Source organism: Sinocyclocheilus anshuiensis, unplaced genomic scaffold (genome assembly GCF_001515605.1).
Source record: "Sinocyclocheilus anshuiensis isolate Anshui unplaced genomic scaffold, SAMN03320099.WGS_v1.1 scaffold478, whole genome shotgun sequence".
Taxonomy (NCBI): domain Eukaryota; kingdom Metazoa; phylum Chordata; class Actinopteri; order Cypriniformes; family Cyprinidae; genus Sinocyclocheilus; species Sinocyclocheilus anshuiensis.
The window spans coordinates 1,190,139-1,208,434 of record NW_015542376.1 but is presented as its reverse complement, the minus strand read 5'-3'; the positions used below and the strand labels follow the sequence as shown (position 1 = coordinate 1,208,434).

The following is an 18,296-nucleotide window of genomic DNA, read 5'->3' as shown; positions in this document are numbered from 1 at the left end:
TTAATTAGAAAATTGTATTTCAAATTTTTTTTTCCAAAAAAAACAAAAAACAAAAAAACATTGGATTTTTTTTACACAAATTATGACTCCCACAGTTAGTATACATGCTCACCAAGGACACAACAATATCAGTGAAGAACCTGAGATGAAATAAACAAAAAAATCAAGATAAATATCATTATAATTATGAATAGTTCCAAATAAAACTATAATTTCTTTTTAAACTATAAAAAAAGTGTGGAAATATGATTTATTTCTGTGTATTTAAGATGGACACAATGCTAGTTATGAAATTAGCCTTAGTAAGACTGCACTCCATGGAGTTGGTCATTTTATACAAAAAATATTTTAGATGTCATTTCCACCACAGAATGTTATTAGACGCAATACATCATATGAGATGTGATGGAAATGACATTAGTTGAAGAAATACTCTCATACGAGAGAGGTGTGCACAGCCCATCCTCATCCAGTCTGGTTCTAATATGTTCTATCAGAGGTTTCGGGGTGGAAATGGAAGACGGCTGTTCCACAGGCCCTCCTGCCGAGACAATTCCAGAGTCCTGCTGTCTTGGCTTGTTTACAGACTGTAATTCCCCTCTTCTCCCCCGGTTCTATCACATGGAGCAAATTTGTAACACAATGACATTGTAACATAATGTCATCATCATTTCGGTTCCATTTTATGTGAAGCATCTGTTGGCACCATCCTTCGCCAACACATTTGATAGGGTTTCGCTTTAGTAACTACAGATGTCGAGCTGCTTTGGAAGAAACGCAAACTCTGATCCTTTTGTTATCAGGATTCAAAACAGAAACATAATCATGTGCTTACTGCATAGGTTTACCAGAGTCATAAGAGCTTTGTGTGTGTGTGTGTTTTTCAACTGTAGAAAGCAACTTCTTTGACCTTTTACAGAACGTTTTACTCTAAATCTGATTACCAGGCTCTCTGAGAGTCAAAACATTTCTAAACATCCCAGTAGCATTTTTGTGAATATATACAGAATAGTATATCTATAGTACATTCTCCAAAAAGGAATCAATTTTCAAGGTTTTCTAAGTTTACAAAGTTTGGAACTGAATTGCAGGTCCTTTTCCTGTTACAGGAGCAGATGCAATCACATAACAACCACCCAAAATACTCCAGAAACCATTTAGCAATACCCTAGCAACAACTCCAAACACACCAGGAAATACATAACACCCAGGCGACTTCCCAGAACACTTTAGCAAGCACATAGCAATGTCAACCAAACTGGCAACCACCTAGAATACCAAGAAACAGCTCAGAAATACCAAACAAAACACCCACCACCCAGAACACCTTAGAAACCATCCAGAATACACTGGCAACTGCTTAGCAACCGCTTACAATACCGTAGTAACCACCCAGAATGCATTTGCTGAGTTAGTGATTTTGGCACAGGCCAACACCACTCACATTTTCTTGAGTTAAGAGTAGCTCTGGCATGATTAATGAAGTGTCATTGTTTTCTTGTTCGGTAGCCACTGATGGCAGATGCTGTACCAAACGTCATAAAGTGCTGTTGTTACGCATACACGTGTACCACTTCTAAGAGTATGTTGTAAAACACATGTCTATATTTTGAACTTGAAGAAGGACGTTTGCCTTCAGGGTAAAGCAAGTCTGCACTGGTTTAACCACAAGCATGCGCACACAGCTGACCCGATCGACCCCCGCAATATTTCTCTCATTAAATTAAAAAGCAGATTGTTTGTGTGTTCACAATCACAGAGAACTGTACAAATAAAGACATATGGCTTCTAACGGTTGAGCAGAATAAAACCTCTCATTCTTCAAAATCATGACTGATCCTGATCAGTTTGAATCATGATATGATTAAAAGTCATGTAAGAGAGTCAGACTTCCACTTTGTTATTCAAGCACTGACAGTAACGTCCCTTAGGCTGATAGCTGATCTTCATAAGACTGGAATGTTCAAATTGTTTTCCCGAGCGATGGTGAACAAACGATGAAAGATCGGACACTACACTCTAAAAAATGCTGGGTTAAATACAACCCAGTGCTGGGTAAAATAGGGACAAACCCAGCAATTGGGTTGTTTTGACCCAGTGGTTGGGCTACTACCTAGAAGGTTGGGTTAAACATTTAACCCAACCGCTGGGTCAAAACAGCCCAATTGCTGGGTTTGTCCCTATTTTACCCAGCACTGGGTTGTATTTAACCCAGCATTTTTAAGAGTGTAATTTCATGTTTCTTTGAAAAACTATTAAGATGTAAATCAGATTTCATATATGTCAAACATAATTTGGGCCCTGACAAAAGTGCTTCAACTGTGGTAGAAGAGTTTGTTTTTCCCTTGTACAAAGCCATACATACATCTGCAGTGCTGTAGATTTAATAATAGATCACAGGTGTGTTCAAAAGTTAGATTTCTAACTCTTTCTGGGCAAATTCCATTTAAAGTGAACACCACTGTGCTCTACTCACTCCGAAGTGCACTTGACATGAAGGGTGCAGGGAATTACTCTCACATGTGTTGAATATGAATCTTATCTTGATGACGTAAAAGCAGAAGCATACATAACATAAACAAATCAGCTGGTAAGATCTAACGAAATATAAAAATCAAGCCAATTATAGCTTCTTTTTGTCATCAATTCACATTTTAACTGTTGCATGTTCGTTTGGCACGTGTGGTAATTTGTAAATGATATTTCATGGTCAGATTGTATTATATTCACATTCAGATACTAGGTAACTCCTCAGAATAGGTCTAATTACCTCAGGGTTTCACGATTTTTATTAGTTTGTTTACTGACAGAACTTTCAGTGAACTGTTATCAAGTGCGACTAATGCAGAAATGCTGTGTAATCCTTTTCATTGTGGTTTCCACTAGTAAGTTACTTCAGTAGCCTATTACAATAGTGTTTCCTTTTAATACTTTAATCACACATACAATTCTGTCAGAAGGATTCTTGTACTTTGGTTTTAGTGGTCAAGAACAAGAAAAGGTAAAGAAAACAATATGGCTTTCCAGAGTCCTAGGGATGCAGCCACGCATGATCAGGTAAAGCAGTTTGATTACACCAGTAAGATCTATTTTATAGCTAACAAATATGCATTCTATTCAAAGTATGTTCAATGTATGTTTGAAAAGTTGATCAAGCCAAACTTCTTTCATCATGTAGTTATTGGAGTCGCCGGATGTCCTTTTAGCGAACAATAGAATGTCAGTACATCAAATGTCAAGGGGGTTGGAACTCTACTGTATTTCCATTACTTTTTATAGAACCACCAATTGCATGTGCTGTGATAGATCGGCACAGGATTATGGGAATGCATAATCTTTCACAGGCATCGGCTAATGAGGGCTTTCTAGGTTTTGATTGAACTCCTTCCAGTTTCCATACACATTAAAGACACATCATCTAACATTTCAAAAGAATGCGTTGGAAACTGAAGCAAGCGGTCCACATTGCATGACATATGTGGTTAGGAGAACAGATTTTAGGCCCAGCTGATGAGCACAGAACGAGACCGCAAATGAGCGTTCAGACATAAATGACTTCTGAAACAGATATTAAAAAAACATTATTGTTATTTTTGTGCATACATGTACAAACCAATATCAATTTATAGTTCTCAGCTTTTAAGCAAGGAATTGCCAAGACTCAAAGTGCAATATCTTAGTGCTGGGAAGAAAAAAATAACAAGTCATACAAAAACTGAGAACCACAGGCATAAAATTTACCATTGTCTTTATTTAAAAAAAAAAAAAAAGCAAGTCAAGTTCATAGTTCGCATTAGCACCTTTAACGAAAAACACAATACTCAACCAAACTTTCTCAACATCCTGTTCTTACAATAAGATTATACAGATGTCTCTATAACTGGAGACCAGAGAAACGGCAACAACAGGCATTCTAATAAGACGTCCGAGCAGTCCCTGTAAGCATTGTAAAGCCTGGCTGATGCCAGATAAGAGTTTAAAGGCCTGGTATTAAGAAAGTGTGTAATGCTGTGTGGGTTGAGGAGGTCAGAAGGCTGGAGGAATGTTATCTTGAGCTGTGTGGATCTGTGCAAAGGCTTCCAGCAACCCTGAGGCCCTTAATGAGACTGTGAGCTTATTGAGAGGCAGCATCAACAACATCCTGTTTTTACCAGGCAGGGGCGGTGTTGGCAAGTCGTCGCATACGCCTGTGGAAAAAAAAATTATTCATGTGTAATACTAATAGTAATACATATTATTTATAAAAACAGGGAATAAAATATAACATGTACCAATTGCAAAAACTAAATTAAAATAAAATATAGAATAAAAATATATAAAATAAAATGGTGTCTAATAGTTGAGGCCTAATTTGAGCATCTTTCTTACCTTGTGTTTCTGTCCTGATCTCTGATTTTCTTCTCCATCTCTGCATCTGTCAGGGTCTCCAGCAGAGGGCACCACTGATCGGCATCACCTGTGTTCCGAATGGCAATCTCCACAGTTGGTAACGAGTTCTCACTAAAAGAGCCATATGGAGTCAGAAGTGGACAGCATAAATTAAACATCATGGAATCCCAATGATGCTTCACTGATGACCACTGAGGAATAGAGGTGATGATTTCTAGAAATATTAAAAGTTTAATAATATAATTTTAAACTTTTGTTAAGAAAAACTATTTCTATATTCATACCATTTACTTCTAATTATCATACAAAAATAAAAGCCATGCTTTGGCAGCACATGCAGGGGTCAAACAGAACAGTCACCAAACCACTGTCTGTTCTGGTATCACTAGGTTTATGCTATTTCTGTCATTTCTAGAAAAAACCCCCTGCATTATACATTCACAACATGTCCATATACAAGGACAAGTGCTGCAAAGATATAAAAAATAAGAAGAGATGAAGGTACTCAGCTTCCCAGGGAATGAAACGTGGGGGGTAAGAGGGAGAGAAGATCAAGAAATTTTGAAGTATATTGACCTGAAATCAGACCTATTGGAACAGACAGTGGGAGAAGCAAACAATTAGAAGGTTATAGCAAAGCAAAAACAAGAAGCAATGAAGTTAATCACAAAGAATGAAACAAAAACTTGATCTTGTAACATTTTACCAGTTCTAACTGAGCCACAAAGCAAATAATGTGCCATTTATGATCTACTGACATTGTACTGCTAACTGGTTATGCCCCACAAATCCCGACCCTTAAAAGGCAAAAGTAGGGTTGCAAGCCATGCAAGAGAAAAGCAACTGAATTACGAAACATTATGAAGAAAAAAAAATCAATGTGGTCTGTACTGCAGAGAGAAAAATAGCTGTAAAGAGTTAAAGTTATTTTATAACCAACTGAGGAAGAAAGACACACATAAAACTGCTTCAAGGCACAATAAAGAGAAGTCACAATGCTTGAACGGCTTGTCTGCTAGCTGTTGGACAAATAAATGAGATTGTAAAGAACCAGTGCATAGGCCAGACAGACCGCATTAAAGATGGTCTCAATTTAGTGGCATAAACAAGACATGCTGTGTGTGTTTGTTTGAATATGACCACATAATAAACATTAATGGAAATTCCACTCGATACGACCTTAGAACACAGTAAATCATTCATTTAAATGGAATCAGGCCGCTGACATCTCTACAGACAGACGGGATATAGATACAGGACAAACAAACAGATATCAACATAAATATCACATGCAAGAACACCAACATATACATACGAGACATACACTACTGTTAAAAAAAAGTTTTTTTGAAAGAAATCTCAAAGCAATTCTTTTAAAGCATTGCTCACCAAGGCTTCAGAAATGCAGTAAAGTCATTCACATGCTTAAATATACATTAACCTAAATTTAAAATGTAACTGAAATAGATCATTATTATTACTGTTATTATTATGGGTTTTATCATAGTAGTTCCTAGCTTGACAGTGATTAGAACTCCATCCTCAATACCTAACCCATAAGCATCTCTCTCACTGGTCAGCAAGTTTTTGTGGTAAGCGAAAAAATTCAGACTACACTCAAAGAAGTTGGATCACTGTAACGGAATGTATAGTTTCATATCGTTTTTCATTCTGTTTACAAAATACCTCCTGATTATTGTGTAAATTCCAAGGCAACATTACAAGCTAGGGAAATCATTCATTCTCTGGCTTATGACAGTGAGGTAGTGGTATCTATAAATACTAAAGAACAAATCTCAACAGTATAAGCCACAGAGAGGCAAACCACAGCGAGTCTTCCTTTAGGCCCTCAGCACGTATAAATCATGGCAAGCAGTGATTTTGAAAACACGCAACGGTCCTAAAATGACTCTACAGGGAATCCAGTTTTTTTGGAGGGGCTTGTGCATCGAAAACTAAGCAACTACCTCATTTATGGACTACCACATTAAAATGGACCATCAGCATCCTGAAACTAAAAGCCAAAGGCACATGGATTTTCTAGCAATAGTTTTGCCCTACAGCACACACTGGGAACAAGAATGAACATTTTGTGCTTGTGTATACGAGAAAGCAAAAGTGAGAAACCTGAACTTGAACTCAAACTGATGTTTGAGCATTAACCCACTGGCCATTATTGGAAGTGCATGCATGTTGCCCACCTGAAGGCGTACGTCCTCTGATGCCAGCTGAGCTGTCCGCGGATGCTGTAGGCAATGGTGGTGACAAACTCTCCTCCGAGGCCCAGCTCAGAGCAGAGCTTCAAAGCGAATGCTTCTGGCGAGTTCTCCTTCTCTGACATGTCCCATTCGAATTGGTCCACTAGAGAGATGTTCCCCACGTGAATGTTTAGCTGAAAGCACAATGCAGGTTGGCAACGGAATTAACCACATGCATTATGATTGGCCAGTGTTTAACGCAACAAGACCATTTTCCAGACACACATTAATCAGGCCTTGACATGAAAAGCTAAGTCAGTTTAACTAATTAAGCCCAACTGATCAAAATTGACCTCTATTTGTATTTGGATACCATTTTAAAATACACCTTAATGATGACTCTCTGGTCTGTCTGCTCATCCAGAATGCTGTCGGTAGGATAGGACTCGATCTGCTGTCGAATGGCTGAGGCGATAGCAGGGACGAAGGTAAGAGGATTCAAGTCCAGGTCATCAGACAGGATCTCAGCAAACATCTCTGGCGTCATAAGTTTCTCTGGAGGTTCAAAAGCAGACAGAGTTACACTTCTGTGCTTAAATGTATTTAGCACAAATGAATCTTGTATGTCTTTGCTTTTCATATGCATTACTGTTGAAAAGCAATGCATAAGAAAAGTAAAGTAAAGCAACAAATTTTCAATTTTTTTTCCACCTTACCATTCATGTTCCAGGTGAAGGCATCTCTGAGCTTTTGCCCATCAATCTCCATGTCCAGGCGGATAGGCACCAGGACCTCTGCCTGGGAAGCATTTTCGTGGATGACTGCAGGGTCGTGGTCATCGAAACTATGCATTGAAGAAAAGCAGAGACCCTTAAACACTCTATCGTTAAGTAGCACCATGTGCTGTTAAACGCCACATTCTGAACAACAGCCGACAATTTTCCTTCATGTCCTGTCCTTTTCTGACACAACAAATGCCCCGATATTTAACAACCTACATATGTGATTATGTGAGGGATTTAAAACGCTGGTCTGGTAAGTAATGACAGCAGAATAAAGTTGTTTTGAACACACTGGAGCAATACTTGAAACCAACAGCTGGTTGGCTGCATTCCAGTCTGAACTGTCTCACTACAGCCAATCACTGAGATTTACCGAAGCCTTCAAAAGGGAGTGTTGTTGACAGTATTGCAGGGGGCATTACAGACAGCTAAATATTCAAGGAGGAAGTCCACTTGTCATAAGATGATGTAGGGTCAATTGAGGACCTAAAACCACATCTGACTAATTTTTGTTTGTCACAAAAATGGGGACTTTCTGAGCATTTGGACCGTCATCAGGTTATCTTCTCATGTGGAAGGTCAGGAAGAAGGAACTTCAGCATGTCCAAACAAAAATGAGCCTATCAAGAGTATTTGCTTTTCATAACACAACCGGAAAAGATTCTGTCAGCGATAAACAACATACTTGAAAAAACCTCTTAGCAAAAACAAGCCAGTGTTTTGGACTATTGCTTCATCTGCTGACCCCAAACAACCCAGTCATGGGACGTATGTAGCGGAAATGTGGTTTTGTTCCTCAGTAAACATCCTCTGGTTTGATATTGCCCTGATAACAATCAACCATAGTAATCAACCGTGGCTTAAACATTTACCCAGAATTTTACATTTATTAATTACATTTAGATAACATACTGAGTAACATCCTGATGATTTCTGACAGGTCTAATCTAAGAAATGTTTAAATGACCCGTCAAATAAGCTTGATAAACTCATTTTCGTTCCTACTGAAATATTTCATACAGAAGCATTAGAGGGGCATTTTCATTCTAGTAGCGTCATATTGGATGAAACTGTCATAAATAACTATGCTGTTTTCCCAAAAGAGAAAAACTGTAAAGACTGCTAGAACTTAAAGTTAACGAAAGTTTTAAATATGGAAATTTTTCATACAAAAAAAGCATCAATTCGCTTCAGGAGGCCTTTATTAACTCCCCAGAGCCGTGTGGAGCACTATTTATGATGGTTGGACGCAGTTTATTGGACTTTTATTGGTCTATTGAACATCACAACCCATTCACTGCCATTATAAAGCTTGGAAGAGCCAGCACATTTTTAAATATTTACATTTAGTCATTTAAATATGTTATTATATTGTATTCATCTGAAAGAATAAAGTCATATACACATAGCATGACTTGAGGGTGAGTAAATCATGGGGTAATTTGCATATTTTCATCTCTTTCATGTTGTCAGCATTTAGAAGTATGCTAGCATATACACTACCAATCAAAAGTTTGAGGTCGGGAGACTTTTAAAAAATATTTTAGAAAAAACAAAGTGTCTTATGCTCACCACAGGGATGCATTTATTCGCTACAGTAAAAACAGTAATGTTGTAAAATATTATTACAATTTTAAATAAAAGTTTTCGATTTTAATACATTTTCAAATTTAAATAAAATGATTACAGTCATGCCAGAGCTTAATTTTCAGCAGCCATTATTCCAGTCTTCAAAGTCACATGATTCTTCAGAAATCATTCTAATATGCTGATTTGGTGCTCAAGAAACATTTATTATTATTAATGTTGAAAACAGTTGTGTGGCTTAATATTAATATACAGCAACAATTAGAAATACACATTTTCATAAATTTAATGTGGCCTTGCTGAATAAAAGTACTAATTTCTTTAAAAAAATAAAATAAAATAAATAAATAAATTACTCACTCCAAACTTTTGAATGGTAGTTTTTGTTTATAAAGCTAATAGCCCTTGATGAAAATCCATAAAACAGAGGGAGAACTTGTCAAACTCTCATTACTCATCTTACCATAATGGAAAGGTCCTTTTCTTGTCACGTCCCATTCTGTTTCTGTTGATAGTGGTGGAACAAGGCACTGCGTCCAGGTGGTGGGAGCTGTTGGGCAGGGTGGGTACCCACTGACTGTTCCTCTTCGCCTTTTGCTCCCTAAATTCAGATATAGAGTTAAAACAACATAAACTCCAAAAGAAGAAATACTGGCAAATCTAAAATATTCCTTGAATTAAACGAAAAAATAAATTCACTCAAAAATATTTAAAAACAATAAATTATCTTTATCTAAATAATTATATAGAATACATTGCTCAAAAATGTATATTAAAAAAATTGCCATTTTCCATTCACAAAACTGCCTGGAAGTGTCCTTATTTGTAATAAAAACAACCCCAGTACTGCATTTATTCTATATTTTTTCCTTCTTCCTTGCTTTGCATTTAGACCTGTATGTCACATAAACGGAGACCACCGGTCTCCATACCTGAGATATGCCGGAGGCTCTGTGCTGATGGACACTGCCTTGTACTTCTCATCATTCCCCTCGAAGATCTCCTCACATTCAGACGCCTTCAGCAGGGTCACACTGGTGGCTAAATTTGTGTAACCATGATCTAACACAAAAAGAACACTGCACAAACTTCTGTCCAGAAGCAGAAATAGGAGACTATGAGGTAGGTGCTGCTTACGGGTGCTTTCTGGACTTAAGACCATTTAGAGGGAAAAGAATCACTTACCGTGTGATGATGCTACAATTTTCTTCCTCTCCTCCATGGATGCGAGACGTCTCCATAGTGATGGGTACCGCTTATACAGAGAGCCTCTGAACATACGCAAATAGTTTCCAACCTAAACAGCAAGATTAAGCAAAAAACAAAACAAAAAAAAAACCTTAAGGCAAGATACTACAGGCAAAACCTCTTTTTTTTTTTTTCTTCTTCTTCTTTCTCATGCACTGGACACTTTTGAGATTTTGGGCTTTGTTTTTTGCTTCCATACAATTTATTACACTTTATGTATTTGAATCTATCTATCTGCATCAATTTCAATACCTATCTAAAGGAATATGAATTTTTTCTCCCGCATTAAGCCACACATATTTACCTCAATACCACCTACATACAGTAAAATTTACAGCTTTATTCCTGTCTATATTCTGAAGGTTTTTTTACAGAGAGGTTTGCTCATATATTATTTAACTGGTTTATATGAGAATTTATTCTAAAAACATGGGGAATTTTGATAGTATTTTCTGATTTATGGCATGATAAAAAGAGACAACAAAAGCCCCCTTGTAAAAACTGTTAACTCTAATGTGACAACAAAATGAAATATGAAGTGTTCAGATTTCTGTTTTGGAAATGTGTGCAAAATAGTGCATATTTAATCAGATTTAAACATACCATGTCAGAAAACTTGTAATACAAACAATAAATAATAATAATAGGCTTAATGTCTTAATGTACTGTGATTATGATTAATCAACCAGGAAATTATGGTGATATCTAGTTAAAAATTTTTTTACCCAGTTCACCTGTGGTGCCTTAAAAGGAAGTGACAGTGTATAATGGTTCAGTTAAAAGAGTTATTTTTTTCGTGTTGTTTCAAACTAGTATGACTTTTCTTTTTTCTGTGGAACACAAAAGGGGATGTTAGGCATAATGTTCTCGGTCACCATTTACTTTCACTGTGAAACCAGATGTAATGAAAGTGGATGGAGACTGAAACAGTCCCCAGCATTGTACTGAACATCTCCTTTTGTGCTCCAATGGAAAAAAAAGAAAAAAAAAAAAAAAGAATATCATAACGGTTTGGGACAACACGAGAACGGGTAAATAATGACAGAAATGTGATTTTCTGTGTGAACTATCCATTTAACATGTTTATGGTGCTTTTAAATGACAAACTGCTATATTTATAACGTTATCTGCCAACTTGTTTGGCCCGAATATAAATCGCAAAAAAATCTTGACTTTTATAGCTCGGATAGACAAGTGCTTCACTTTATAAAGGAACGGGCATGATTGCAAGCTCAATTGATCATTTTATCATTCATTCATCACGTCGATATGGAGATAACAGCATCTTTAACAGGCAACAACCAACAAAGAGAAGTCGAAGATGATGTTTTATTGTTAATATAATGGCTACATTAACGCATATCATATGTAACCATAATCGTAATTCTCCGTGAGACAGAAAACGTACCTCTGAACCTATCATGTAAAAATCCCCATCTTGCTCGAGTTGAAATTTTATTGGTTTTAGTCCAAATGTTTTACTCAACGCCATCTTTGCGAACACAATGAGCAACAGGGCGCATGCGCATGAAGGAAGCGGCGAAGTGGGAAAGGCTCCTGCACTGGGGCGCCGCGCTGCAGGCGTGCAGTAATGCCTTCGGTTGGAGGGCGCCTCACTGATGTTACAATATACGCCAGGAATCCTATTAAAATCAGCTGTAATAACTTTAGAATAGCTGGTCTAGTATATTTGCTCTATATTTTATGTACAATTTACATTTAGCCAAGTCATCATTTGTTTGCCGTTACTAGCGCCATATGCTCTAAGCAGTAATATAAACAAATGCAATAAAAGCACATTAAATATTAACTACAATTAAACCCGCATTAGCCATTAATCCCACCAGGGTTTCACTAAAGAACATCTGCATGAGATCCCTGAGTCATATGAACTAACTCCAAATTATTTAAATTTATTTGCAATTATGTGACTATGGTAATCAGTTTGCGATTAAAGAGAACAGACATAAAAACAGACCTTTTAAAATGGTAATCAGGTGTGACATCTACTTTAGAAAGAAGCAATTTTCTCATTCTTGCGGTGTTATTTCCTAAAAAGGTTGTGAAACTCTTATATCTGCAGCACTTTACATGCACCTAAACATGCCATGATAGATAGAAGCTGGCATACTCTCTGATCTAAACCATTAACAGGGCACAGCCTGAACTTCATTAACACAAACACATATTTTAATTAAACATGCTGCATTAAACTTCACATTATCCTTTGGCTTGGAACATTAATAATTGGTCATTACCAATAAGATTCACAGTGAAATACTCCTCTTGAAGCAGTTTAAGCGCATTCTTTGGTAACCAAAATTTGCGATTTTATATTATCGAATATTATATATCACTGAAGTCAAGCCTCAGTCAGACTGAAACTAAAATTAAAACCATAAAAAAACATTTTGATTACTTGAGAAAAAGAAACATTAACAGAAATAAAATTAAAAAAACTTTTTATTTCAGCTACATTTCTCATTTTAACTTTATTTAACTTGATGTACTAAAATGACTAAAACTAAAACTGAAATAAAAATAAATAAAATATATACATAAAAAACAAAACTACTATAAATGACAAAAACACACAACAAATTTACTAAAACTTTAACTAAAATTAAATTGAAAGCAGAAAATATAAAAATAAAAACTGATTCAAAATATTAATAAAACCTATACTAGTATATCAATGATAAAATAACACTGGTCTCAGTCTAACCATGATACGTAAAACATTACCTTGATGAGTTTGAGTTTCATACACTGAGTTAGACCTTGACAGTGATCTTGTTACATGAGGGACACAATACTGCTATAATTGCTGCAAAGTAAAACAAGCCCCAAGTGTTATGTGACCCCATTTCATAGTCAATCTGTAAAACCAATTAATAAAGGAAATCATAATTTTACAAGAGTGCTCCTCTTAGATAGTTTCACTTTAGAGATTCAAACATAGTGGATGATAATAGAAAAGACAGAACTAAGCCTCAGAGGAACAGGAAACCTCAATCTCATTATATGCGTTTCTTTACTCAGGCTTTGGAATTGCAAGCAATTTGCCCTTATACTGGTCTGTAATCCTAATGAAATGATTGGATAATCCCACAGATCTAAAGCATTTTTTACACTTCATTGCCTGTTTCAATAGCAGGTACCTTTATCCGCAGTGGCTTAGTCATAGCTGATGAATGATACATCTTTGCTTTTCTATATTTAGGGGGGTTAAATACTAACCACCAAAATGCAAATGAGACTTTGTTGATAAGCTTCATTAGCATCTCTGTTCTTAAGTAGCCTACATCTTGTCCGGTTGCTGCCGTCTATTTCCTTCTATGAACACTAGATGGCAATCTTGCATAAATGTTCCTCAACCCAAACTCATGTACTTGCTTTCATAACATTGAGATGGTTTCAATGAGACTGTGCTGGAGTCTATAAGTTAATCATTTTCACTGGACCATCAGCCTTTAGCCTGCAAAAGCTCCCAAGGCCAACAGAGAACTGCAAAATAAGCAATGAAATAAAATGCAGGCACATTACATATTTCTTATAGGTGACCTTCTGTTGTCACTATTGTGATACTGTGTGTTTTGCGGCATTTTTAAAATGCATTTTGCCTGAAAATGTTATATTTATACTTTCTGTTTCTAAGGGCATAATCATCTGAATGATTTTTTTTTCCAATGTCTAGTCATAATCCAGCACTTGCACAGGCCATAAACTTAACAATGCACGCCGGACTTTCAATTCATTCAATATTGCAGACATAAAAACCTGTCTTCCTGAAATGAATTATTATGATGGATTCCTGACATAATAATTTAATGCACACATGGACATATACTCCATACTCCACATATACTCGGACCAGGCTCCATGCACACTGGAATGATTGTTTCTGACCCTACAGAAAGCTTTTATTCTTTATTAGAGAGATATATTAGAGTGCGGGCAAGCACTTTCAAAAAATAAAATAAATAAATAAATAAATAAATAAATAAAAATAAAAGAAAAGAAAAGAAAAGAAGAAAGAAGAAGAAGAAGAAGAAGAAGAAATAAAATGAAAAAAATCCAGGACCACAAATCCTCCATATATAGTGGGACCTACACGTCTGAGAACATTAAAATTCTGGCATTCAAAATAAAATTAAACAAACCTGAGGGAAAACAGAAAGTACATTAAATAAATGAAAACAAAGAAACATTATGTCAAGAGATATTTCAGATTCTGCTCTATTTTGAGGTAATCAAATAAGCACATATATGTATAGCATTCTTGTTATGTCGTCTTTGAATCAGTGAAATTGTATTTGTGGAACTACTTGGAAAGAAAAAAAAAACAGCTTGATTGTGGTGCAATACCATAATTACTCCTTTGGTACCATAGTTTGAAATAGCCTGCATTTTAATCTTGTGACTAATTAGTGGTCAGTTCTATTCTCTTCATCAACATGAACGTCGTTCACTAATTGAACATCAGGGTAGAGTTATGTATATTCAAAGTTCAATCATAACAGTGACATTTTGCTTTTTTGGCATGTGCATGGAAGTTATTAAAGCATGCATGGCTTTTCATGCTTTTCCTGAAATGTCAGTTGCTTTTCTATGAAAGGGATTACAGCTTTAGTGTAGTTTAGTGTAGGTGCAAACATCAAATCCCATAAACTTCCATGAAGAGAAAAATCAATAATGCTTCTGCCCCCTTCCCATGATATCATCTCTGAATATTTCCAAAGTCCGATCTTCCTGACACTCTGAAAATGGACCTGGAAAACTGCCAGAAGTCTTCACTCCTCTCTCCTCTGTTTCTTTCTTTTCTAGTTCCATTTTTGTCAATGTTTTGGCCTACTACACAATTCACTTCTCAGCTCGACCCTTTAGCATTTTAGACAGCTGTGAGCCGCTATCCTTTTCACTGCTGATTCCCGGTAATCGATTTTCTGTGCTACAGTTTGTGTGCTTGAGTGCAAGTGGATATCAGAGTGCATGAGAACTGTTGAGCAGAATTTTCTATTTAGAATGAAATGTACTGGTTAATTATTAATAAAACAGATTTAATTTAGGTTTAGTTTTTTCTATATATATTTTATCCCAGTATTGGAATGTTTGGGTTAGATTTGAACATCGAACTGCTAGTCAGGAACCCATCCAGAAGATTATGATTATGTTTTTAATTTCAACTGCCAGTGATTGATGCATTGTTGTTGTGAGTGCAGCTAAGCATACAAGGCATGAATTTTAAGAGAGAGCGAGAGAGTGACAAAAACGAAGAGAAGCGAGAGAGGCAGGCACTTTAATAAGTCATTTGGGATGGTTCACATTCAAGTGACTCTTTAGTAGTAAAAATGAATCCCTGACTTATCCTGATGATGCCGCTTTGGACTCTCAAATCCCAATGTAATTCCACTGAAGATGTGTTGAACCTCTCACTGATGAGAATGAGACAAAACTGCATGAGCTGTTAGACATTTAAGAGGATAGTTTTTTTTTTTTTTTGTAAAGTCATTTTACAAATGTCACTATTAAGGGGATAGTTCACTCAAAATGAAAATGTTCTTATTTATTCACTCTCATATTGTTCCGAATATGTGTGACTTTCTTTCTCTAGTGGTATGCACAAGGAGATGCTTTGCAGAATGCTCACTCTGCTCTTTTTTCATACAATGAAAGTAAACATTGAGGTATTTATTTATTTACTTACTGGCCTGTGGAAAAAAGTTACATGTGTTTGGAACAATATGACAGTGAGTAAATCAAAGCCAAATTGTAATTTTGGGGAAAACATATAATAAGCATGTGTGCATTAAAACAAATGTGTTCCATGCTGAGTCTAGAACTGTTTACAAATATGAAAGCAGAACAGAAGCAATGAACCAACACAACTGCCCGTGGCAATGGAGAGTTTATGCTACTTCAAGCATGGTTGCAAAACAACTTTTCCATTGTTTATTTAGTAGCATGCAAAATAATCATGTTGAACCATGCTTGTTTTTCTTTATCATTAATTTATTTATGCAATTACTATAAGATAATGATTTTATTCATAGGTTGGACAGTTTCCCTGAGGTTTCACATGAAAAAGCACAGCTGATGCCCTCCAGATATTGTGTAATGCTGCTAGATCCAGTTGAATGCATTTGCATTTTTCATGTTTTTTTCCTCAGATCAGCACACATATGCTTGCAGATACAAATGCACAAGACTGTATGTATCATAACTGTATGCTAAATCTTCTGACTATACGTTAATTATCAGCACACACACAGGCTTTGTGAATATTTCACTTGCCAATCCACTCGCACTACTGTCATGTTTCTGACAATCCTGTCTTTCCACTGCTTTACTGAGTACAATCCACAGGATGAGGACAGGATTTTCAGCAAATGTTTCCGACTAACTCGAATAGACAAGAGTGTGCTCAACGTCTGATCCTTCTATATACATTCAAATCACAACTTTAAATGCTTCAATTCAGTTTCAAATAGATGTCCCTGAGAGTGAAAAAAGGGGATTTAAACCATTGGATCTCTCTGAGGAGTGAAGCTAGCAATCAAACAAACAATGAGCTTTTTGCAGTTAGAAGTCATCATGGAAAATGGCTGCACCATCATGTTTGCTCTCGTTCTTAAGTGTATGGTTGATGTTTGGATGAACAACAAGAGTGAAGGTTGCACAGAGCTTTGTCAAAAGCATCTAAAATACATGCATTTAGTGAAATGTCACCTCGGGATGGTGGAAACAAATGAAAAATGAATTCACAGATTGCCCAAGGCAAGGCAAGGCAAGGCAAGTTTATTTATATAGCCCATTTCATACACAATGGTAATTGAAAGTGCTTTACATAAAAGAAAAGAAAATAATAACAACAATAAAACAAGGAATTTAAAAACTTTGAAAATGATTTAAAAATTGATTTAAGAGGCTTATAATGAATTTAAAACAGTTAAGAATAGCATGAACAAGTTTCTCCAAGTCTTGACTGGAAACAAAACATCTAATTCTTGCAATGTTTTTTAGATGATAGTATGCTGATTTAGTTACTGCTTTGACATGACTACTAAAAACTAAGGTCTGTCTCCAAAATCACACCAAGATTCTTGACTTGATTTTTAGTTGTTAGACCCCTAGAGTCAAGGTATGCATTCACCTTGAGAATTTCATATTTGTTTCCAAATGCAATGACTTCAGTTTTTTCCTTGTTTAACTGAAGAAAGTTCTGGCACATCCAACTGTTAATTTCATCAACGCATTGGCAGAGGGAGTCAATGGGGCTGTAGTCATTTGGCGATAAGGCTAGGAAAATCTGGGTATCATCAGCATAGCTGTGATAGGCCCAGTACCGCTCCACAAAGGCCTGATTCTGCTTGAAGGTTTTTAATACTTACATTTACATTTGGCAGACACTTTTATCCAAAGAAACTTACATTGCATTCAAGGTACACATTTACATTTGAACAATTCTTGTTTTTCCTGGGAATCGAACCCATGACCTTCATGTACTAGTCATTCTGTAGTACTAGAAATATAGAAAATATCTACTTTAGTATATTGCTATAATTTCTGTAAATTATGTTGCATGGAAAAATGTATTTTATCAGAATACACGCATAAATTTCCATGAATGAAGAAAGGTATTTTTTGGCAGCATAAAAAGCATCTTTGGCTGTAAACGTAGCTTAAAGGGGTCATATGATGCGATTTCAATTTTTTTCTCTTTGGAGTGTTACAAGCTCTTGGTGCATAAAGAAGATCTGTTAAGTTGCAAAACTACTTTGTTTGGCCTTCCAAAAGAGGACACAACTAGAAATCAGTGGTTAAGTTGTATTTACAACACTGTTCCGGAACAGTTCAACCCAAATATTCAGATGTGTGCAGCGCATTTTATGGAGGTCGAGGACTGTTTCCTGGGAGAGTGTAACCTACAATGCTGGTGTCTGTTTCTATAAAGTGGGTCAATTCCAACTTTGCAAGGACAGTCTGGCGCTTCTGACTCACAGACTGTAAGTACGTTTTCATATTTAAAGAATTTGCCACTGACGATTCAAACGCGAGTTTTGAGCAGTGTAGAGTAGCGCTTGTTGTTTGT

At 36.2% G+C, this 18,296-nt stretch overlaps 1 protein-coding gene across 1 annotated transcript; it reads right to left on the bottom strand.

Moving 5' to 3' along the window:
- Window positions 1–3,746: 3,746 nt before the first annotated feature.
- Window positions 3,747–11,751, bottom strand: LOC107692293 (SWI/SNF-related matrix-associated actin-dependent regulator of chromatin subfamily B member 1-A-like). The gene is made up of 10 exons (XM_016491272.1): window positions 11,613–11,751; window positions 10,142–10,253; window positions 9,889–9,997; window positions 9,420–9,557; window positions 7,304–7,431; window positions 6,976–7,142; window positions 6,591–6,781; window positions 4,966–4,977; window positions 4,369–4,500; window positions 3,747–4,187 (listed from the first exon to the last, which is right to left on the bottom strand). Exons 1-10 carry the CDS (start codon window positions 11,694–11,696, stop codon window positions 4,148–4,150), a joined length of 1,113 nt encoding a protein of 370 aa, XP_016346758.1. The 5' UTR covers window positions 11,697–11,751; the 3' UTR covers window positions 3,747–4,147.
- Window positions 11,752–18,296: the final 6,545 nt, after the last annotated feature.